Genomic DNA, 24842 nt, shown 5'->3' on the forward strand with positions numbered 1-24842 from the left:
ATACAAATTTTATGCAAAAATCCAAATTTGAGATCTTATTATCCAAAGCATGACAAATTTTAGAAGTCAATCATATCCATTTGCATATGATTCTTAGAGGAATCAGGCTGATCCTGTTGTTTTTCCTCAAAATTTGTTACTCTATTTAATTAGACATCTATCACATTACATCTTTGTCTTATTACCTGATCTAATAATTTCCTCGATGTTATCTCTATATTATATTTATTTATTTGGCCAGGAATATAGGTTAAAGTTGTAAGCTATTCATTCCTGCACCCCATTATAATAACTCAGAGATGCTCCAATTTCCATTTATTATTTGATAGACTTAGTATTGTACTTTAAGAACTTCTTGATTATAAAGATTTGCTATAAAAGAAAAAGAGGGACAATGTTAACAGAAGGAAAGAATCTCCTTAGTTCTAGTTGATTCCAGGAATAAGCCATTATCTGACATGTAATCATGAGGTTACCAGGTGCTGAAAGCAGGGCTTAGAGGTGATCAGGTGGGGAATTTCCTTTTTCAGAAAGGAAATAGAACATTTGGGAAATAAAGTTAGGAAGATCCTACCTAGGCCGTGTGCAAGGTCGTCTTCAAAACCTTTCCAAGCATCCACCATTAGCCTGCAGCACATGTCAATTGGCTTTATGATAACTTAGACAAGTATTCCTGTAATCAGAACTTCAAACAATAGTAAATTGCACTCCCATTCTTATATAGCAAATCAATATTGGCTGGTATCCCTCAGATAAAATACTTCCTCACTCTTTAAACCATCTGAAACTGACACAAAAGTATCCAGAACAACTATCTAGGAGCAAGAGGGGTTTGGATAACCCATATTTATTCCCAAATCTTATCTACTTTTCATAGTTTCAAACAGAACTTAATTTATCTTTCCAAATATCTCAATCCTATTCTTCCACTTGCTTTTACATTTTAACCATAAGACAAGATAGCTCATAAGTTATTACTTTTTGCTAGCATAACTGTACTGGAATCTCATTCCAGCTTAAACAAAACAGAGGTTAATGACTAAATTTATAGTTTGATGGAATTATGTCTTTGTTTCTCAAGTTGTTATTCTTCCCTAATTATACTCACTCTGGAAGAATGAGATACTTCAGGAATTAAATCTTTTACATAATAAATTCAAACACAAACTTTAACTCTGACTTAGGCCATAGAATGACTACATATTCAGATCAAAACAGCTTAATTTAACAGTATATTATTTTGAAGCTTTAGTAGGCCTTCTAAGAATCACACATGATTTTTCAAAACACTTCTTCTAAAAGTATTTCCCTTCTTTAAAAACAGTTTAAAATTTATTCTAATGTTCACTAAACTCTTATGAAGAAAACTAGTTGGAAACTTTTAAAATGCTTGATATCTCTTTTTTTTTTCTTAAGCAAAAATAAACCTTTAAAACTGGAATTCATTAAAGCTGAGTTGTTACAAAAATGTTCTTAAGTAATATGATAACTTCCAAAGTTATCATATTATAATATATATAAATTCATATATAATATGAATTTCCAAAGTATTATAACAAACTGAATTCTTAATTACTGCAGTATTCTTAGATATGAGACTGACTCACAGAAAAACACTGTTGCTTTTAAAATCCTTTTAAACAATGGGAACATCTTAAGGTGAGTTTTAAGTAGTTTACATAAATTTCTGCATATGTTCTAATTTCAGATAAAAATAATATTAGATTTCCCAGTAAGATTACACAAGCTCACATGTTTTGCTGGTCACTTGTTATTGACCACAGAAATTTGCTATAGAAGGAAAAAGCAGGGACATATGACATACCAAATATGACAGGATAAAAACATCCTTTACTCTGTTTGAATTCAGATAGGAGTGAAATTCTCCAATCATGCAGTATCTGTTTCATAGCCAGACTCAGGAATAGACCGGTGAGAAACATTCCTTTTTAAAGGAACACAATAGGGAAACTGAGCCAGGGGGATCCCATCCTAGATTGAGTCTAGAATTGCCCCCTCAGTGTTTAGTCAGGTGAGAAATATTCCTTTGTGGCATGTGTCTCAGGTACTGATTTAATGCAGACAACTATACCCAAATTCAAACTCAAAACAAAAATAGTTATGGTCCCAAATGCCTTTTACCTTAAACAGCAAGTCTCACTAATCACAACTTACAGTCAGATAACAGTTATTTCCACTCTCTTGGAGTTACAATAAACAATAAAGATTTACCAGGACACACACACATAAGGGATTCCATTTAACGTCTTTCCTCCTCAAATTTAAAACTTGTCCTGATGTAAAAACCAATTATCAAAAATTCTCTCTATTACAACTTCTGTGCAAGTAATATTCATTGTTTAGAATTTGCATTAACCAATCAAATTCCTTTACTAGGACTGATGATCTTACCCATAGGAATGGGAGGACTGTTCTGAATGAATAGAAGGAATTTAAATAAAGTTTTCACTCCATTCCCTCCTTTCCATACACAGGAATCACTTAACAATTTTAGGTTTCAGTATTAAAACAGTAATCCCAAATAACTTAGTTAACAATCCCACAACTTCATAGAAGATAGCCAAATTGTTAAGCTTTGCCTTTTTTTTGTTTGTTTGTTTAAAAAGCAAGGGAGAAAATACCTGATTTTCTAAACGGCAATTACAAAACATTATAAGACAAAGTTAGCAGGACTGATAAAGTAACATAACTGGTGTTACACAATTTTCCCAACATCTTTAACAAAATTCAGATTAAAAAATTGCTTTGTCTAACACTATTTCTAGATTACAATGGTCACTCAATTTTCACAATCTAAGAGAAATTCAGAAATACAATCCTAGAAATACAGTTTTAACACAACAATAACTGCAGATGGTATAATTTGCATTTCCAGAAATTATTGATCTTATTACTTTTAGCAATTAAAACCACTTCAAAGGTAACAATTACATTTGAGAGATAATAATGTTGTATGTAATGTATACCAGTCATTATGTTAAGCATTTTACAATCATTTTATCATTTTGATCCCATAACAACAAGCATAATTATTTTTACAAATCAGAAAATGGGTCAAACAGAGGTAAAATACTTTTTGCAACTGAACAGAGAAGTGAAGCTTACCAAGAGCAGAGAAACTAATGTCCCAGTGGTGACTTTCACAGGCAGAGTTTAGAGAATGGTCGCTACAGGTCTGATTCATCCATCTCCCCCAACCCCCCACAGCGGCAGAATTTACTGAGCCCCTAAGGCTATATGCAGGTGCTGGGACAGGGTGGGTGGAATGTCTAGGACCTCGGTGGCATTTCCAAGCTGTACCTAGAAAGGCGGGCTACTCACAATCTTAGGAGTTATTTCAAATGATCAGTTCCCGAAATATTTCTGATTAATTTCACAACATACAAATCTGCTAAAATGATTTTACCTAAGATGATCTAACTTTCCATTGTAATTCCAGGTTGGCCAGACCAGAATGACAAGGAAAAGTCTCAAAGTTTTGTTTATTTATTTCCCTAGCTGCAGCCCTTGAAGTCTGGCTGCTTGCACTTAAATCTTACAAGATAACACACTCATTCACAGCACAGATGATACAGACACAGACATACACCAACAGACAAACTGACAACAGGACAAACACAAACATAGCTCACAAAAAAACAACCCAGAGAGAGAGGGCAATTAGAAGCTTGCGAGAAATCCCCATCATGAATTGGCTATTATCATTCTGAGGAAAGGGGGTTGCAAGAATCCAAGGTCTGATAATAAAGGGGAATCCTGCAGCCTTTGCTCAGAGCACCCCTGCGGTCTTTGGAGGGGTGGGGAGCCTTGGTGCCCCAAAGTTTCTGACTGTCTTAAAGAAACAGGCTCGGTGGGAATAGGTTCAGGCCTCTAGTTCTTAGGTGAATTGTAACTGTCCTCTTCAGGACCAGAGCCTTTACGGGAAAGCGGGGAGGGGGAATGGGGAGGAGGGAGGCAACACAGGCTTGAACAGAGGCTGCCTTCCTTTGGTCTAAGGTAGGGGAAGGCCAGGGGGAAAGATTGCATCTAGGTGCCGTCAGTTTCCCCAGATCAGAGGCCTTCAAAGGGAGGGAGAGGGAGGAAAGGGGCAAGGAATAGGGCAGAGGGAGTGAAGGGAAGGACAGACTGGAGCCCTTGAAGAAGAAAGGATTTTTGCCAGGACACAGCTAGGTGCTGAAGCAGCTCCCAGCCTTACAGGGAAGAGGCTACCTGTGTTTTGTTCTCTCTCAGCCAAGTCAGCAAGCCCAAGATGAAACATTCTCGCTACTGGCTAGTTGTTTTGTTGGCCTTTCTTAATTTGGTTGTAAGATAAAGTAACTTTGACCAGTCCAAAAGAGCCCTGTGGTGGCCAACGTAATTTAGGGCTATCTTTAATTAATTGACACTAGTGCTAGTAATACCTGTGATCATCAGGTTGGTAACGGCTTGACACACAAGAAGTAGGGGTCTTCTCAGCTGGATTTCTACTTCTAGTTTTTGACTGACTCATAGCTAGCCGATTACCCAAGATCGATCTTCAGAGGAGACCTAATAAATACAGAGGCGTTTTCACGCAGAGTGGTCTCTGTCCTGCGGTTATCTTTAAAGGGAATTTTTGAGTCCTTTGGAAGCTGGGAATGGAAGGACTTACCCCAACCCCGTCAAGGCCCAGGACTCTAGGAAAAACGGTTCTTATTGGTGCCAGAGTCCTGGCGTTGGCGAGATGAGGAAATGTCCATTCGCTTCCTCAGTTCCAATCCACGTTTGGGAGCCATAACTGTTGACCTGAAAACTTTGAAAGAAAAGGCAACAGGCTAAATGCATACATTTTATGATTTAATTAATTAATTGATCAATTCCCTTTTAAAGACAATGGTAACATAATGCATTATGGAGCCAGAAATGTTCTGGCTACCGATACAAAGAATTGGGCAGCCTTAAATATGTTTTAGGACAAAGAAGTATTCTGTGTCCTTCAGACACTCCATAAGTGACTAACTAGACCATTAGTAAAGGAATTTCTTAATTGCATGGGTTGTAATACAATAAGATAACAGAGTTTGACAAAGTTTCACATAGAAATTACGACCCAAGATGTCTATATTTTCTTTACCACTAATATGCCATAACAAACATAGTATATGTCTATAGATAATAAGATATAGTTAGGTTAAAGGTCTCCTAAGGAGTGTAGAGTCAGCCTTGGCTGGCTTTTGCTGACATAGGAAGAAGCATTCTCTGAGTTTGTTTCAGAGAGAACGAAGAGATTATTCCAAAATTTTATATTAAACATTATCAGTTCCATACTACTCAGCCTTTCTTATAGTCAGACTTTCACAGTCATACATTGCTACTAGAAAAACCGTAGCTTTGACTTTGCTAGCAAGGTGATGTCTCTGCTTTTTAGTATGCTGCTCAGATTTGCCACAGCTTCCCATCTAAGGAGCAAGTGTCTTTTAATTTCATGGCTGTAGTCTCTATCTGCAGTGATCTTTGAGCCCAAGAATATAAAATCTGACACTGCTTCCATTTCTTCTCCCTCTGTTTGCCAAGAAGTGATGGGATCAGTTGTCAAGATCTTGGTTTCTTTTATGTTAAACTTCAAGTCAGCTTTTACACTCTCCTCTTTCTCCCTCATCAAGACCTTCTTAATTCCGCTTCACTTTCTGCCATCAGAAGTGGGGAAGAACCTGGCACTTTTCCAGGGATGGAGAAGAGTAGAGAACAGAGCAGGGACTTCTCTTGTTCATTTCCATGTTACTAACAACCTGTGTGTAGTACAAATTGCCCTACTGGGGACCCAGCTGGCCAGTTACAGTTGGGCAATGCAGCTCTTTCCTTCCTTCCTTATCTTTCTTTTTCTTCCTCCCTCTTCTTTTCTTCTCCTCTCTTCTCTTTTCTCTTTTCCTTTCCTCCATGTTCTCCCTCTTTCCACATAAGGTATAATACCCTTACCTGTGGGTGCTCTGACCAAAGAAATGTAAATTTTGATCAATGAAACTTCTCTAGAGATCTTGGAGTTTATGGGCTAGATTTCTTTAAGCACTGTGCCTTAAACCCAAATCACTCTGGCTATCGTTGATTGGCCAACAATAGTTCCTAAACCTGGTCATTGTTGAGCAAATATGAATTAGCAACTCTTTCTTTTTTGGCCAGAAATCCTAAGGGCCTTCCCCTCCCAGATTGATTTTTTTTTTTTACTAGGTAAAAGAGGCCATTCTTTGCCTCAATCACTGATTCTTAGCCTTAATCACTGAATGGGTGTTGCCTCAGTCAAACTGAGACCTGGGAAAGACCATAGTTTAAAAAGGCCAAGGTCTCCCACTGCATCCAGGGCCATCTCCAGTAGTCCTCATCCATATCTTGCCACTGGACCCAGAAGGCTCCAGAAGAGAAAGTGAGGCTGGTGACCTTGCACAGCCCTGCCTCACTTAAATCCAATTCACTTGCATGTCATGCCATCACCTCCCTGATGTTATGGTCCTCTTTGAGAGATGAAGGACAACCAACAATAAGGTGGCCTTCCGTGGCAAGGTTTTCATTAGCTATGAGGGCAGTATGGCAGTGGGGCTGTGTAATGACATTAATGTAAGGTAATTAATGTAATGACAGCTGACATTTCCATAGCTCTTTAAGGTTTGCAAAGGACCTTCCTCACAACAGCAGTTTTATAGACTAGAACACTGAAACTCAGACAGGATCAGTGATTTGCCCGTGTTCACCCAGTTAGTGGCAAGATTGAGATTCAAATCTAGGTCTTAGAACTCCAAATTCTTCCTCTTTTTACTCCACCACATGGCTTCAAGGAGCAGAGTTGTGTTTTTCAAACTCCAGGGTTGAGCCAAGTGTCAGGTTGAATGAGTCTGACTTTTCTGAGATGATAGGACTACACCTACATTGGCTTTATGTCATTTTCTTCCCTCTTGATTGAGGGAAGAATCAATCAGAAATACGATGCCATGGAAACTTGAAGAGTAAACACCCTAGCCCCTCATGCCATCTGGTGGTTTCCTAACTGTCTGATTGGAAAGATCAGCCAATAAGCTTGGTCCATTGAGCACAGATGGGTGAATGTTCAAATCAGCACAGCAGTGTGGAAGGGGGCTGAGAGGGAGAGACACCATTCACATCTGGAGCGGTGAGGGAGCCTGGCCTCCTGGCTTGGGGTTTCTGGTCTAGCAAAGAACATAGGCCATGCTAAGCCTGGGGGATTTAATTTAAGGATTAGATTAGAAAGCTTAGGTGCCACTCAGTCTGGAGCTGAGGAGACTGCTTTTATCTACACATCTAATGACCTTCCCCTGGTATATCATTTCTCATTTTGTATATTCTATTTCCTTTGTGAATGAACCCTAGAAAACACACTCCAGTGGCCCAAAGCTGAATTGTGTGTGACCACAGGGGAAAAAAAAACCAGGAGAGGGAATTAGAAATTGAATGTGATAGATTTCTAAACCCAAGGAGATAGGCTGGCTCTGAACAGACTGATAGGCCTAGGAGAAGCAACATCCTGTACTGGAAAAAACCCAGAATTTGGAGGCAAGGGACCTGGTTCTGATTCTGGTTCTTCTGGGGTCTGAACATGTCAGTGCAGACCCCACCCCACTCCCACATCTTCAGAGGAGACTCTCATGACTCCCTATTACACCTATAATCAAAGGGAAAATCTAGCATTTGCTTTTTAAAGTCTTTCCTAGCCTGGCCCTCTCTTCCCTTTCCAGGCTGCTTATACCATATTCCTTTCTACATGCTCCATAACACTGGTCTCCTCACCATTCCACATACAACATACTCCCATCTCCAGACTCCAGGCATTTTCCCTGACTGTGCCTGATGCTGGAATGCTCTCCCTCCTCACCTCTGTCTGCCTCCTGGCCTCACAGGCTTCCTTCAGGTCTCAGTTAACATCCTACCTTCTGCAAGAAGCAGGTCCTTTCTAGGTCCTTTGTCGAGTGTCTCTGGCCTGTATTGTAGCTGTTTGCATGTTGTCTTCCTCATTAGATAGGGATCTCCCATTTCTGGGCCTTTCTTTGCATCCCCAGGACTAAGCACACTGCCTGGTATACAGTAAGTGTTTAATAAAAGCTTCTTGACTTAAACTCTCTGTGCCTCAGTTTCCTCAGGTGTAAAATGAGGTGGAGGGACTTGACTTATAAGGACCCTTTCAGTTTTAAAGCTATGACCCTGGATCCTATCACTGGCTAGCTCCTGTGCACATCACTCCCTAAGGTTTACAAAGGACATTCGGTCCTCACAACAACTTCATAAGGTTCCCATTGAACAAATGAGGCAAGTGAGGCCTAGGCAGGTTAAACAATTTAGCCAAAGCTGCATAGATGAGGATATTGAGTTATAGGAGAAAGAGGAGAGATTGGAACCCAAGTTCTCTGACCCCAGTTGTTGTCATTTGGACAGAAATCGTGTCCTAGGAGGCCGAATTAAGTTACCAGGCCTAAGATTCAGGGTCTGATTTTTCACAGGATTCCAGGTGATATACATTCCCTTCTAGCCTAAACCCTCACTAGGAGGCAGTATGGTACGATTCGAAGAAACAGGTCAAGAGACCTGGATTCAAATTCCAGCCTCTACCATTTATTAACTTAAAGTGATCTAAAATAAGTTGCTTTCCTTTTCTGGGCCTGTCTTTTCATATGTAAAATGACAGGGTGGACTGGATGAACTCTATCATTTGAATCCTAGGGTCATGGAACCAGAGGACTTAAACCCACCATATAACTGGTGAAAAGTCCAATAAGAGGTCCTTGTCACTTGTCATTCCTCTCTCCTATCTTCTGCCTAGCCTCAGTGTCCTAGAAGCTCAATCACAGGAATGTGAAAGTAGACATATAGCATGTCAGAGCTGGAAAGGACCTTGCACAGTATCTAGTCAAAACTCATTTGAGCAAGGTGGGGATACGGAGGCCCAGAGAGGGAAAGTCACTTGTCCAAGGTCTCACAGGGGCAGTGGCTGGACCAGATCCCTTTCCTGTGCATTTTCGTAAAAGAAGCTGCTTGTGCAAAGGAGTTGGATGCTCTTTGAAATGGTTTTCCACACCACATTAGGAGAAATTGGGCATCAGAGGCCCGAGGTTTGGTCAGGGTCCTAAGGGGCTCCAGGATTGTTCCTCTCCAAATAGCTGTTTGCTCAATCCATCCTGACAGCCCTGAAGAGTTCACCAGTACCCCTCCCCAGGGGCTGCTGATTCCCTCCTGAATCGGGAAGCCTCTGCACTGCCTGTCACATTGATTTCATGTGAGGTGCTCCACTAGATGACAGGCTTGAAGGGAAAACAGACAAACTGATGTATCCCTGCCCTTCCCGGCCTCCAGTGGCCTTAGCCAGACAAGACATGCTTTTATCCCATTCCTTCAGAGAGATTCCTGTGCTCTAAGACACTTGTAAACTGCAGGAGAGGGGGTAACCTATGGGCCTGACAAGAGGCCCCAGATCACCAGGCACCCCTGAGGACATTGTTGGGAGATTCTCTCTCTACACCTCCCATAATTCATACCTTTCTCTTCCCCTCTCCCTCTCATTCAACAATGAAAACAATACCACATGGTAATAAATCTCCTCTCTCTCCTTTCTTCTGACCATAAAATGTTAAAGCTGGAGGGGACCTGAGACATGGGATATTAGAACATGGTACACAGAATGGTTAACTTTTGAGGGAATTTTTGAGACTTGGTTTCCCCATCTCACTCTAGCTAGACCATATTTGCTCACCAGTCCAATCCCATTACTGATTAGCATGGAGATTATGACCTACTCTTAAATTTCCTACTTATGTTGGTTCACCCCTCAGGCAGCCTGGTGCCTCCCACTCCCAGGGACTCCCCATTATGGTACTGTGCATAGCAAAGACACCCAATTGGCTTAGCCTGCTACAACTCAGAACTCCTATGCTCAAGCAATCCATTAGCCACAACCTTCCCAGAAGCAAGGATGGTAGACGTGCCCCAAGACAACCAGCAGGACACAGAATGTTAAAGCAACAAGGAATCTCAGAATATAGACTCTTAGAACCAGAAGGGATTTTGCTGCTGTTCAATCATCTCCAACTCTCTGTAACCCTATTTGGGTATTTTATGGCAAAGATACTGGGGTAGTTTGTCATTTTCTTCTCCAGCTCATTTTACAGATGAAGAAACTGAGGAAAACCGGGTTGAGTGATTTGCCCATGATCACACAGTTAGTACGTGTCTGAGGCCGGATTTGAACTCCCTAAGATGAGTCTTCCTGACTCCAGGTCAGGCACTAATTAAAAGCCATGTTTTACAGAGGAAGAAACTAAGGAGGGAGTTGATTCACAGCTAGTTCATCCACTAGTTAGTGACAAAGTCAGCACCAGAATCCAAACTACCTTACTCCCTTCTGGGAATTTTTTTCCCACCCCGTGTTGCTTATACAGCATGACACAGGAAAGCACCCTCAAGGCCTGGCTGGTCTGGGCAAAAGATCTTGGCCCATCATTCAGTTCAACAAACATTTATTAAGGAAGGAAAGAGAGAATGAAGGAAGGAAGAGAGAGGGAGGGGAAGGAAGGGAGAGAGGGAAGGAAAGGAAGGAAGGGATAGAGAGTAAGAGGAAGGAAGGGAGGGCAGGAAAGAAGAAAGAGGGAGAAAGGCAGGAGCAACAGGAGGAAGGGAAGGAGAGAGGGAATAAAAGAAGGAAGAAGGGAAGGAAGGGAGAGATGGAGGGAATAAAAGAAGAAAGGAGAGAGAAAAAATACAAGGAAGGAAAGTGGGAGAGAGGAAGGGAGGGAGGGAAGGAAGGAGTGAAGGACAGAGGGAGGGAAAGAGTAAAAACAAAGGAAGGAGGGAGGGAAGGAAAAGAGGGAAGGAGGAAAGAGAGAAGGAAGAAAACCAGCATTTATTAGGCTACATACAAGACACTGTCCTTCAAGAAGAGAAAGACTAGAGCCCATTTCAGTTGCAGCTCATGTCTCTGGGACTGGAGCACCATTGCAGTGGGGCCAACCACTTAACCTCTGTGGCTCCCTCCCCTTCCTGGGAAAATAGCCAGTGATAATGTTGGCCATCTCTCAAGATCTCAGGCTGGCTTCACTGATTAATCACCACCAAACAGCTGGGAAAAGCCTTACCAAGGGCCACAGAGATGCTAAGTTTTCCAATCGCTTCTCTCTATCTCTTAGGAAATAGATTTCCATTTCACCTTAAATTTGTGGGGAGGTGGTTATTTTTCATTCACCAGGAGCAGCTGGGAGCCAGACTCTTAAATTCCTTATCTCTCCTCCCTGGGCCTGCCTCTTGGTAAAACCTTTGTTAATTTTCACCAGCCTGCTCAAATAGAACTGTTTGTTTTTAAATTTGGCCTTCATTTGTGAAGTTAATTAATCTCTTTAAACACAAAGTTCGCCCTTTCTAGACCACTGAATAACCTCTGACTGCCTATGCCCAATCTGTGGATCGATAAGGATTTATTAATTATCTAATATGTGTCAGACACTGTGCTAGGCAAGGGTATACAAAGGCAAAAATGAAATGGGTCACATGGCTTAGTAGCCAGAGAGCTTGCTGTGAAGTCAAGAAAACCTGGGTTCAGGTGGCATCTCTGTGACCCTGGGCAAGTCACTAAACCTCTGAATGGGCAAAGACAGAGCCCTCAACTCAGAGACCCAGCAGCCTGTGCCAGAACCAGATTAAAAAATAATTAGGAAATGTTTAACAAAATGTTTAACAAAAGAAATAAACATACAATGCAACATAGATGATGTTGATTTGTGATTTTCTAAATCAATCTGTAGTCTGCAGGGCTCCCCTTTCTATTGGAGTTTAACACTACTGTTCTAGGCAACTAAGTCTATATAAGCTTTAGAGAAACCATTGAAAAGGAAATGTCCTCACCTGTGAGTTCATACTTGTTGTCCAATTGTGTCCATCCTTCACTATGTGGTTTGCCATTTCCTTCTCCAGCTCATTTTACAGATGAGGAAACAGATAAACAGGATTACATGCTTTGCCCAGGGTCATACAGCTAGTAAGTGTCTGAGGCTGTATTTGAACTCAGGAAAATAAATCTTCCTGACTCGAGACCCACGCTCTATCTACTGTGCCACATAGCTGCCTGAAACAAACTTTAAATAGCTGTAAATGCCTTTGCTTAGAGATCATTTCTTCTACTGGCTGACTGTTAATGGGACACACTAGTGGGGGCCCTAGTTTTAGGAGTGAATATCCTACCTAACCATCTAGCTTCGAGATTTACAAATTTACCCCCATTTTACAAATGAGCAGAGACTAAGGGGAGTGATTTGCTCACATTCCCAAAATAAATGGCTAAACCTAGTCTCAAACCCACATCTTTGACTACAGTCTCACATGAGAATGATATACTCTGTAATCTTGTGACACTCCATTTCCTGACTCCAGGTGTTTTCATTGAGGGTCTACCATGCCTGGAATACTCTCCCCCCTCATCTCTGCCTCCTGTCTTCCCTGACTTTTGTCAGGTCCCAGCTAGTGTCCCACCTTCTACAAGAAGGCTTTCATGGTCCTTTTTAAGTTTATTTGGTGCCTTCTTCTGAGATTATCCCCAGTTTTTCCTGTTTATATCTTGTCTGGACAGAGCTGTCTAAACAGTGTCTCCCTAATTAAAATGTAAGCTAATTGAGAGCACGGACTGTTTTTTGCCTTTCTTTGTATCCCTGGCTGTTTAGCACAGTGCCTGTCGTAGAGTATGCTGTTTGACTGATGGACTGAAAACCTCCCCTAACCTTGCTCCCTGCCCTATATCCCTTCCAGGCCCAATCCCAAGAATGCTTTCCTGATCCTCACCTTGAAAATTACCTTCCCTCCCTTGGACCTCACATAGCTCTTTGCATAGTAGTCTACAAAGCATTTAATTATAACTATGACTATAGAGTTATTAGGAGAGGGGAGGGAAGAAGCATTTAATAAGTGCCTTCTCTGTGCATGATAAGTACTTTACAATATTATCTCATATGATAATGTGTGAATGTGAATGTGTCCTGAAATGAAGTGGAAGAGCAAAGGATTGAGGAGTCAGGTCTTTGCCACTTACCAACTTTGTATAAGTCATGGGGTCACAGGGTTTAAAGCTGAAAAGGACCTTAAAGAAATCATCTAGTCCAATCCCTTCATTTTACAAATAGGTGAACTGAGGTCTAGAGAAATTGCCATTTCCTGTCTTTGAGCCTCAGTTTTTTCACCAGTAAAATGGAGAAATAGCCTTATTGACCTCAGAGGTTTCTTGTGAAGAAAATACTTTAAAGTATTACAGAAATGGAGGCTATTAATTCAGTGGTGAATTCCATGAGGATGTAAGTGGAGTCATACTTGTCCTGGTGTGTCCTCCAGAAACTATATGTCTGTCATTTCCAGTCGTGTCCAACTTTTCATGACCCATTGAGGGGTTTTCTTGGCAAAGATACTAGAGTAGTTTGCAGTTTCTTTCTCTAGCTCATTTTACAGGTGAGGAACTGAGGCATGGTGAAGTCACACAGCTAGTAAGTGTCTGAGACCAGATTTGAACACAAGTCTTCCTGACTCCAGGCCTGGTGCTCTGTCCACTGTGCCACTGCACATAGAGAACCCTTAATTGACTTTCTGAATGAATGATGGTAGTAATTGATGGGTATGGTGCCAATACTGGTGGATGAGAACTGGTAAGGTTTACAGGCCTCACGCTTAGAACAGATGGTCTTAACTAAGCCATCATGTTACACAAGCCCCTGAACCTTACTCTTGCTGAGGATGCCAAATTCTCCTTGGGTTTAATTGGCAGAACCTTTGAAACACTGTTTGCTCCCCAGGCTCCTTTGGGGCACAAATGTGATAGATGCAGATGGTGTATATGGAAACCTAGACTTCAACTCAGTTCAACAAGCATGTATTAGAGAGCCAGGTGGTGCAGTAGTTAGCGTTTTGGACTTGGAGTCAGGAAGACCTGAGTTTCAATCCTACCTCAGACTCTTACTGGCTGCATGACCCTAGGCAAGTCACTTAACCTCTGTCTGCCTAATTTTCTTCTGTGAAATGGAAATAATAAATACATGTGTGTATGTGCACATGCACACACACATACACACACACACATACGCACACCCCTTCCAGGGTGTGCTGAAAATGAAAGGGTTGCTGAAATGAAAGAACCTTCAGATGCTCTATAAATGCTAGCTATTGAGCACCTGCTGTATACGAGAAAATGCACTAGGCACAGGAGATACAGAGATGAAACAAGAACAGTCACTGCTTACATTCTACTGGGAGAAAACAACATAAACACAGATAAGTAAGGACAAAACACAGACAAGGTCATTCCTAAAGGGACCTTAAGAGATCATCTCTTTGAGCCACCTCATGTTACTGAACAGAAACTCAAGGGCCAGAAAGGCTGGGGGATTTGAGCAGTTAGTCGCAGTGTCAGGTCCAAGAGCCAAACCCAGGTTTTCTGATCCCTGTTCTTTTTTCTGAATCTCTCTGGCAATCTGACTCTTGAATGATTTATGAAGCCAAAAATAACATTTCCATCAAAAATACATATTGTTTTCTCAGCTTTGCACCTTGATCCTGAAGGCCAGAAGTTCTCCCAACTTTCAGCCTCCCCTTCCAAGAGTTTCCCCCTCCTCCCAAGGTCATTCTTCATGAATGACAGCTATTTAGTTAAACTCTCTTAGGTTTCCATGGCAACAAATCCAACTTATATTCAGTCCCACTGAAAATGATAAAGCCAGATCTGGATTTCTTTTCCCTGTACCCCCACTCACTATCCCCACAATAACCTTTTTTTCCTATTGCAAAGGGAACCACCTCAGATGGAGATGTTAACCCTGTCTTTACCACCACTTCCAAAACTCTTAGTTTCCGAAAGAGGTTCACCACATCCGAATAAGAGGGATTAAACGATCCCCCATCCTGGAATCTAAAGTAGAAGAGACCCTAAAGCTGGTCTAGTTCATTTCCTTCTTTTGACAGTTGAGGAAACTAAGACTGAGGAAATAAAAATGACTTTGTCCAACGTCGTGCAGCTAATGTAACAGACTGGATATTCAAACCCAGGTCCTCCCAACTGCAAATCTAGAAAATTTGATATCATATAAAGGAAAGAACCCGAGCCCAGCTTTATGATATGTTGTCAGACCTGAAAGAGGCCATTAAATTCTTTGAGTCTAACTCCCCATCTTACTGGCTGTATGACCTTTATCAAAACACATGACTTCTCTGAAGGTTCAGTTTCCCCAATATAAAATTCCTGCCCACTTGGGAGATTTTGTGAAGCTCCAATGTATGTGAACAGGCTTTATAAGCACAAAGCACCATATTCGTGCAAGTTAGATAATAACCATATTTTGTATCCTAAGCACATAACAGAGTGCCAGCATCTAGTAGGTGCCTAATAAATGTCTGTTCTTCGTTTGCACAAGGATTCAATAATCCATGATTTCATCAGCAAAGTGGCACAGTGGATAGAATGCCTGGGCCTGGAGTCAGGAGGACTTGAATTCAAATCTGACCTCTGATACTTGGTAGCTGTGTGACCCTTGGCAAGTCACTGAGCCCTGTTTGCCTCAGTTTCTTCATCTGTAAAATGAGCTAGAGAAGGAAATGGCAAACCACTCCAATATCTTTTCCAAGAAAACCCTGTTTGCCTCAGTTTCCTCATCTGTAAAATGAGCTAGAGAAGGAAATGGCAAACCACACCAGTATCTCTGCCATGAAAACCCCAAATAGGATCATGAAGAGTCAGACATGACTGAAATGACTGAATAATGACAATAAAATTCTCTGCAACTTAGTAGCAGCCTTAGAATTGTATTGTGACCCAGAAGATCATTACCCTGTGGCCAACCCAGCGACAAGCCTCATCACTCAGGCGATGAGAGAAGCTGACATTTCTGTTATGTTTTACCCACATTACCTTATGTGACCCTCATAAAGCAAACCGAGGTAGGTGCTATTCTTAGCCCCATTTTACGGATGAGGAAACTGAGGTTTGATGAGGGTAAGTGATTTGTCCAGGGGTAGGAGTAGAACCCATGTCTCCCCAACACCAAGTCCAGCATTCCCTCCACCTTGCCTCTTCCAATAGACTGACACACCATCTATTCCAGGGTCATGCTCAAACCAACAAACCAAGTTAGCAAGCATTTATTAAACATCTTCTGGGTACCAGGAGCTATAGTAAGCACTGAGGACACACAGAAAGGCAGACAAACAGCCCCTGCTGTCCAGGAGCTCACCATCTAATGGAGGAGACGATATGCGAACAATATTAGATACAAACAAGTTATGTTGACTTCTCAATGCAAACTAAATTGGGGGCATCCAGGTGGCACAGTGGATAGAGCACTGGGCCTGGAGTCAGAAGGACCTGGGTTCAAATCTAGCATCAGATACTTATTAGCTGTGTGACCTTGGGCAAGTCACTTAATTGCCTCCCTCCCCCCCAAAAAAAAATACAAACTAACTTGGGGATACTCTCTAGGGAAGGCACCAAGGTTAAGGAGGACCAGGGAAGACTTCTTGTAACAGATGGGATTTTAGCTGAGACTTGAAAGGAGTCAAGGAAGACTAAACATTTCTAGCTTAGAAGGACTTAATAGGACTTAGTCTCTGCTGGTTTACCCTTCATGAATACCAGGTCCCCTCTACGCAAGAAGGACCAAAGAGGGACAAAAAGAGAACTTTAATTAAGAGATTTTCATTTTAAATCTCTGAATCTAACATCTCCTGTACTCTTATTTTCATAACACTTCAAAGTTTAAAAAGCACTTTTCCCCTCCAAAACAACCCTGGAAGGAAGAAAGTATAAATATTATTGCTCTCATTTTATAGGTGAGGAAATTGAGGCACAGAGACGAGTGATTTCCCCAAAATCTCACAGCCTTAAGTTGCCAGAGCTAGGCTCTGAACCCAGTTCTCTAGACTTCAAGTTCAGCACATTTTTTGTGACACCAGATGGGTAGATGGGGTTTAAATTCAGAACTGAGAGCATTCAGAGTGGACACATACCTGCCCCTAGAAGGTCACAGAGAGACAGAGGGAAGGAAAGAAGGAGAGAAAGAGAGAGAGAGAGAGAGAGAGATGGAGGGAGGGAGGGAAGGAAGAAGGGAGGGAGAGAGGGGGAGGGAGGGAGAGAAACAGAGACACAGAGGGAGAGAGACAGACAGAGAGAGAAAGGGAGGGAGAGAGAGAAAGAGGGAGAGGGAGGGAGGGAGGGAGAAAGAGAGTCTGCGCTTATCTGCTTATCCCAGCTCTTCCATTTGCTGGTTGTATGACCTTGCACAAGTCATTTTCTCTGGGCATCATTTTGCCATCTGTCATCCGCTCTCCACAGCATGGCTGCTGTTGTTCAGACTGACAAACTACTCCTCACCCTTCTTCTGCCCCCTTCTCTGACACTCAGGGACAAGTGTGTATGTAATACATGAACAACAGGTTGGGAATCAGGAGATAAATGTCAGTGACATCTCTGCGATTTATTGAGTTGCTTGGTGACTTGGACATTAATTCATTTATTCAACAGACATTAGTAAGCAACCTCTATTTGCAGAATCCTGTGCTACACCCAGAAAGATATGCATCATGTAGGTAAAACCACAGTCCACGTGACCTCATACAGATCACAGGCTGATGATAGGACACAAACCTAACAATTCACAATATGGCATGATAAGTCCATTAGAAAGGTACAAACAGAAAGCTCCGAGGCCCCAGGAGCCCTGATGGGAAAGGGGAAATGGAGGAATAATGAGGGTAGGCTTCCTCAAGGTCAGAGCATCTGAGTTGAGATTTAAAGGACAGGTAGAAATTCAATAGTCAAAGAGAGAGGGGGAAACATTCCTGGAGGGTACAAGTCTTAGTGAAGGCGTGGGAAGAGTGCAGGTGAGTGTGTAGAAACCCATAGTGGGAGCTATATAGGGGATAGAGCACTGGCTTGGAATCAGGAAGACTCATCTTCATTACTTCAAATCTGGCCTTAAACTCTTGCTAGTTGTGTTACCCTGAGCAAGTCACTTCACCCTGTTTGCCTCAGTTTCTTCATCTGCAAAATGAGCTGGAAAAGATAATAGCAAACCACTCCAGAGTCGGACTCAACTGAACCAAAACAAAATAATGTCTACAAAGAGGGTAGCTGCTGCCTAGGGAACCCCTGACGCTAGGGAAAAGAGTTTTAACTCAATGTGATAGGTAACAGTGAGCCACAGTGAAGACCTAGTCTATCAGGTTATCAGCATTCAAAGGCTATCATCCTAGCAAGGGGTCTGTTAGAGGGAAAGCAAAGAAGAAATCCTTTTTTTTCCTCTTAATCAAGGAAGGCACCCTGGCAGAGGTGGGCTCATGGATGGGGTTCAGGTGAGGAGGATGAAGCAGTCTGGCAGATGAGGGGTAGAACAGGCAGAGCATGAAGCATGATGGGGATTTCTGGGAAGAAAAGAATGAAAAATTCCTAGAGTCAGAAGGACCTGAGTTCAAATGCAGCTTTACTAGCTGTGTGACTTTGGGCAAATCACTAAGCCCTGATTGCCTCAAAAAAAAAAAAACCAAAAAAGCAATCAAAGGATAAAAAGAGGAATGCCAATTATTCTGGAGAGGAAAGCAGCTGGCAAAAATGACTCAAGAACCACTCCCCCAACCCCAACCAGGGAAAGTTCTACAGCAGATCTGCACCGTTCTTCAAAAACACAAAGTTCTAGTGACTCAACTACGCCACAATTGAGCTTTGGAACTCTGAGCAAATCACTTCAATCAGTCAATCAACTAACAAGCATTTATTAAGTCCCTACTATATGCCATGCATATGTTAGGTGCTAGGGATACAAAAACAAAAATGAAATCATCCCTCTCTTCAGGGAGCTTATATTCTAATAAGAGATCTAATATTTACATATAGACATGCATATGCTGTATTTACATATAATATATTTGCATATAAAATAGACACAAGGCAGTTGTTATGGGGAAGGCGTTTGCAGCTGGGGAGATCAGAAGAGGTTTCATATAATAGTATTAATAATGATAGTAACTTTCATATAGCACTTTAAAGTTTGCAAAATGCTTTATAAATATTATCTTATTGATCCTAATAATAAATCTAGCAGATAGGTGCTATTATTATCCCTACTTTACAAATGAGACAATTGAGGTAGAAGGAGACAAAGCAATTTGCCAGGGTCACACGGCTAGCAGATGTCTAAGTTGGGATTTGCACTCAGGTCTGACTTGAACTATGCCTTAAAGGAGACCAAGCCTTCTAGGAGGTGGAGTTGAGATGGTTGAATATTCCAGCCATGGCCAAAGATCCAGAGACAGAAAATGTAGCATCCTCTGTGAGGAACAGAAAGAAAGCCAATTTGACAGAACCATAAAGTGTGTGAAGGGGAGTAAGGTGGTATAAGATTGAAAAGGTAAACTGAGAGGGTTGGCCTCTGTGGTCCCTAGACTCTCAAATCACTGTCCAAAGGTCCCTCACTGAGATCCCACATTCTAAGTTTCCCTTGAGCTCAAATAGACTGTGTCATGATCGTGGTGCATTCTAAGGTCCCATCCAACTCAACCATTGTGCCTCAAGGATTCTAACATTCTATCATCGAAGTTCCTCTTCACCACTAACATTTTGTGATAATACGTTTTGTTCAAAGGCCCCTCTATTCCTAATAGTCTCAGGCTATGAATCCTGTGCCTGGTTTATTGCAATTTTATGTTGCACCACCCTGACCTGAAGTTCCCTTGGCTTCCTTTTGCCATCTTTCAAGGTCAATTGTCAACACCATTGTTGTATTCACTGTACCCTCCTCCTTCATGCCTTCCCTGATAATCTTTCCAAGGCATTCTTCTCTCTCTTCTTAGCTCCAAAAGCACTTGCAATTTGGAGTCTACACTGAGCTATTCATTCACTGGGAATGTTATTCTACAGTTATTTTGTGTGTGTGTGTGTGTGTGTGTGTGTGTGTGTGTGTGTGTGTCTTGTTCCCCTCATCTAGACTGTGAGCTCTTCAGGGCAGGGACAATTTCATCCCCTCTTGTTTCTCAGACTGGTCAAGGACAGGGCTATGCTCCTGGACGTGCAGACTATATCAAAGATGACAAGTACTTTAGAGCTACAGAGTAGTTCCATAGAATGCATGAACATAGAACATCAGTCCTGGCAAGAATCTTGGGACACCAAATGTTAGTGATACAAGATGGTACAGTGGATAGAGCACTGGGCCTAAAGTCAGGAAGACCAGAGTTCAAATCCAGCCTCAGGCATTTCTTAACTATATCATCCTGGACAAACCATTTAACCTCTGTCTGTCTCAGTTTCTTCATCTGTTGTTGTTCAGTTATTTCAGTCCTGTCCAACTCTTGGTGACCCCATTTGGAGTTTTCTTGACAGAGATACTTAAGTCTTGTCATTTCCTTCTCAAATTCATTTTACAGATGAGGGTCACACAGCTCATAAGTATCTGACACTATGTTTGAATTCAGGTCCTCCTGACTCCAGGCCTTTATCCACTGCATCACCCGGCAACCCTTCCTCATCTGTAAAATAAGGATGATACTAGCACTTACCCTCCAAATTGATCGTGAAGATCCAATGAAAAAGTATTTGTAAAGTGCTTGGCACACTGTCTGACACATAGTAGGCACTATCTAAATGTTAGGGATTATTATCATTAGTGTACTAGAGCACAGAATGTCAACTGGAAGAGATTTAAAGGCATAGAATGTCAGCATGTAGGATGTCAGAACTGGGAAGTACCCTTGGGCTTTAAATGTGAAAACAGAAAAAACTATTTTGAGAGGCAGAAGGTCCTTATCTGAGACCTTGGCCTTAGAAATCTCTCTCTTTCTCTTTTTTTCAGCTACGAGGAGTGTGTGGGACCAGGGTCAACTCAGATCTACATTCCCACTGAAGACCCTCCACCATACTCACTGAATGACCCTTGCCAGGACAGAAACGTCTCCATCCAGATCAGCGCACCAGAGGAGAGGGATGAGGATGGGGCTTCTTTGTCTGTGGCCGAGGGGGGTCCAAGCTGTTCCATCAGATCTCCCCAAGGACAGGCAGTCATCTCCACTATTGCCCTAGAAACTGTGCCTCCCTATGAAACTTTAGTGCATGACCCTAATGTGCTGCTTCCCCTTCAGAGTCTGAAAAGCTCCCCATCTGAGTACCAGACCCTTCTCAACAGGACTGTGTAACCAGGGGAGGCCTTCACAAGCTCTGCTCCACAGCAGGGCCTGACTCACTGCAAACACACGTACACACACGCAGAGGAAAAATAACACAAAACCCACGAGGTTGGGGCAGGGGTCATTCAATAATAGAATGACCTTTTCACTACTGGCCCAGTGGACAAGACTCCCTTCTGTTCACTGTCCCTTTCAGGACCCAGGATGTGCAGGGGCATTAGATTCCTTTCCTTTCAGCCCTTTCCACTACCCACACTTTCCCAGCAGGTCCTCGAAGTTGGTGTAACCCAAGTAATCAAAGTCTGATTTCTGCATTAGGAGTTCTTTCCTAACCTGCTAGAACCTCAGCCCAGGCAGCCCCTAGGTCATCTCTGCAATATTATATGTCCCATTCACTCTCTACTCCCATCCCTGTCTTCTCCCCAAAGAGACACAAACTGGTTGTTCTGAGAGTGTAGCATGGATGGACCAGAGGTCAGGGGAAATAGACAGGTCTTACCAACAGTGGCTCCTGTTCTCAATGGAAAAAGAATTCTGCCTTCCAAATGAGCTTTTAAAATGAACTTGAAGAGGCAACAGAGTAGCCTCCACCATAAGATTCAATCCAGGCAGGAGCCCAACAGTAGGCACCTAGAACCTGGACTGGAACCTTCTCAGATTACTGACACAGCCCTAAAATTGGCTGGCCAGGACCAGAAGAACCCAAGTAAGCCATCCTGTCAAGTCATTCATTCCCAGAAGGCCCACCTCATGAGCATGCCTGTGGAGGAAAATGGTGGCCAAGAAGAACATGGATTCCCAATGTCGGCAGCACCTGAGCTTATTTAAAGAGAGGCAGCCCCTCAAGAAGTTAAACCCCCATTTCTAGCATGAATAGCCTCTGTCAGACAGCCTCTGCATAGCCTTGGACTCAGGGGTCCAAATGGGCAATGCCCTAACAAGAGAGTTGGTTTGGTGTTGTGTCCTGGGCCCAATCACTTCTCAATATTTGATAAATGACTTCCCTGCTAGTTCAATTAAGCAAATATCTATTAAGTACCTACTGTATGCAGACCCCTATGCTGGGAACCAGGGGACATAATAAAGTTTATACAAGATCCATGTCCTTATGGAGCTCTAGTCTAGAGAAACTCAGCAACTAATGCTTTAACCAGGGAGAAAACAGCCTTTTGGGTAAGAGATGAATTGGGCTGCATACACCAGCCTAACTTTGGTGGGTCTATGGCCAAAAGCTTTCCCAGAGAAACTGATGTACTTAAATCTTCCCCCTCACTCCCTACCCAAGCACATTTAGTTAATACTAAATGGACAATGGGCCAGAAAATGTTGAGTTAAATCTCCTAGGAAGAATGAGAGACACAGTCCAGAAAAAAGGGATGGAAACTGATTGTGGGATCAGCCCCAGAATTCTTCAGCCATTGGTACCCCTTCCAGTCCCATAAGATGAGAAACCTTCCCTCTGATCAGCATGAGAACATTCTGACTGGTATCCAACTAGCCAGACCAGAAACAGAGGATAGACAGAGGCTTAGGAAGGAGGTCTCTCTCAGGAGGGAAAAGAGGCACTGATTGAGTTCTGTTATGGATGGAAACCTCCAACGCTTCCCTCCTCTGAGGGGAGCTTTGGATATTGGACAACCACCCACATTGGCCACCGCCACTGCTAGGAGCCATTGTTTCAGAACTGGTCCTGAAAAAGGCAACTCGAAACAACCCAGAAGTTCTGTTTTACCCACCCAGGCACCACCCCATCTCCCAACCTTCCTTCTGCTTCTCCCCAAAGCTGGAGCTTTTATTCTGGAGGCAGAGTGGCATTTTCCAAAGAGCATGGGAGCTGGAGTCAGAAGACCAGAAGTGGAATCCTTGTTCTTCTATCTACTTACTACCTGTGTGACCTTGCACAACTCACAACCTTTCTGAAACTTTCATTTTCCTCATCTGTACAATAAGGGGGTTGGGCTAGATGATCTGCAGGGTCCCTGCCAACTCTCAATCTCCCAATACTAGGGCCCTAGGGCTCATTTTTTAAATACCAGGATTTTCATCCTGTTTCTTGTTTCCTCCCACCTCCATTAAATTTTCCAACTCCAGTGAAGGGCTATGACTTTTCTTCAATCACTTTTTAAGGAGCTGGGGGCCAGGAGGGGGGAGGAAAAAAAATGAAGATTTTTATATTTTACTCTATGTAACATTCGAATTTCTCCCAGTGCTATGCTTTTCAAAGGCTCCCTTTAGCTGTTTGCACCTTGATGTTCTTACTCATTCTGTGGATACTAGGGAGTGTAAACTTTTTAAGGAGCTGAGGGCCAGGAGGAGGGAGAAAAAAGTGAAGATTTTTATATTTTACTCTGTGTAACATGCAAATTTCTCCCAGTGCTATGCTTTTCAAAGGCTCCCTTTAGCTGTTTGCACCTCGATGTTCTTACTCATTCTGTGGATACTAGGGAGTGTAAACTTTTTAAGGAGCTGAGGGCCAGAAGGGGGGAGAAAAAAATGAAGATTTTTATATTTTACTCTATGTAACATTCGAATTTCTCCCAGTGCTATTTACTGCTTTCAAAAGCTCTCTAGCTGTTTCCGCCTCCATGTTCTTTACTCATTCTGTGGATACTAGGGATTGTTTACAAACAGCTATCTGTTCCCTTTGGTGGTATTATTGTTTTATAGGGGGAAATGTATCTATCTTCTCTCTCTGTCGTACTGTATAGATTTTTACATGCACTGCAGCGCCTTGAGTCTCCTAAGAAACCTGTCCTCCTTCCACACCGTAGCAAGCGTGGGTAACCAACCAAAAAACTTTCAGGATACATCAGCTTTTGCAGCTGGCTACAGAAATGGAGCTGGACATTTTTCTTTCTCGGGCTGGGCTCTGAATGGAGCAACAATATATTCATTCTTTGTTCTAAATAAATGACTAACAATGTAGCACTTGTAAACCTAACTTTAGTAATCGAGTGCACAGCTGGGCTTTTCTTGCCTTATTGAAACTTGTAAGGAAAGGAAACAGCAAAAAACAGCAGCTGATACAAATGCCTCGATTTAGCAAATAACGTTTTAACCCAGCAAGCCTTCACCTGAATGTTTCTGAAAATTAGGATCTGTAAGCGGTACAAAATGTTTTATTGTTCACACAGAAAGATTTTGCAGCTGGTTATATGCTGTAAATGACTTGCTGGAATGGTTTTTTTTTTTTTTATCGCAACTGAAACTCGGCATCATTTTTTTTTTTTTGAGACTATGGAAAATGTGTGGGTCCCTGACACAGGTTATGGTCTTTAGTCCTGTTTTCCAGCAATACGGGGTCCAGGGGCTTCAGGGATCCACACATTTTTTAAAAGAGTAGTCCTTACTCAACTTTCAGGTCATTCTGACTTTTACCACCAGGAAGACATGTATCAAGAGTTGACTGTAAAGCTGTTTTTAATTGCACAATAAAGAACTGTTTCGCACTTTGTCCAGACCAATGTTATACTGCACCCTATAGAGGCAACCTGGTTTCTCTCTGTACCATCCTCCCACGCCCCACCTCATCCACACGTAGTTCCCTAAGGCTGCCCATTCCCCAACTCTGAATGGAAGTCAGGTTCTTTAAGACAGTATCCTTGCCAAATTCCCCCACTCCCACCCAACTACCCCCAACTAGTCTGAGCCTTAGTGGCAGGGCTCTGACATTTCCAAGG

General features: G+C 42.3%; 1 protein-coding gene across 3 annotated transcripts in view; it reads left to right on the forward strand.

Moving 5' to 3' along the window:
• Positions 1-24614, forward strand: part of BEAN1 (brain expressed associated with NEDD4 1) — a 110239-nt gene extending 85625 nt beyond the window's left edge. For all 3 annotated transcript variants that reach the window (XM_072635921.1, XM_072635919.1, XM_072635920.1), the window contains one exon: positions 20832-24614. In XM_072635921.1, the coding sequence (XP_072492022.1) occupies positions 20832-21171 (340 nt within the window). In that variant the 3' untranslated portion in view covers positions 21172-24614. The remainder of the gene's footprint in view (positions 1-20831) is intronic.
• The last annotated feature ends 228 nt before the right edge of the window (positions 24615-24842 follow it).

The sequence above is a fragment of the Notamacropus eugenii genome, chromosome 1 (assembly GCF_028372415.1).
Source record: "Notamacropus eugenii isolate mMacEug1 chromosome 1, mMacEug1.pri_v2, whole genome shotgun sequence".
NCBI classification, from domain to species: Eukaryota; Metazoa; Chordata; class Mammalia; order Diprotodontia; family Macropodidae; genus Notamacropus; species Notamacropus eugenii.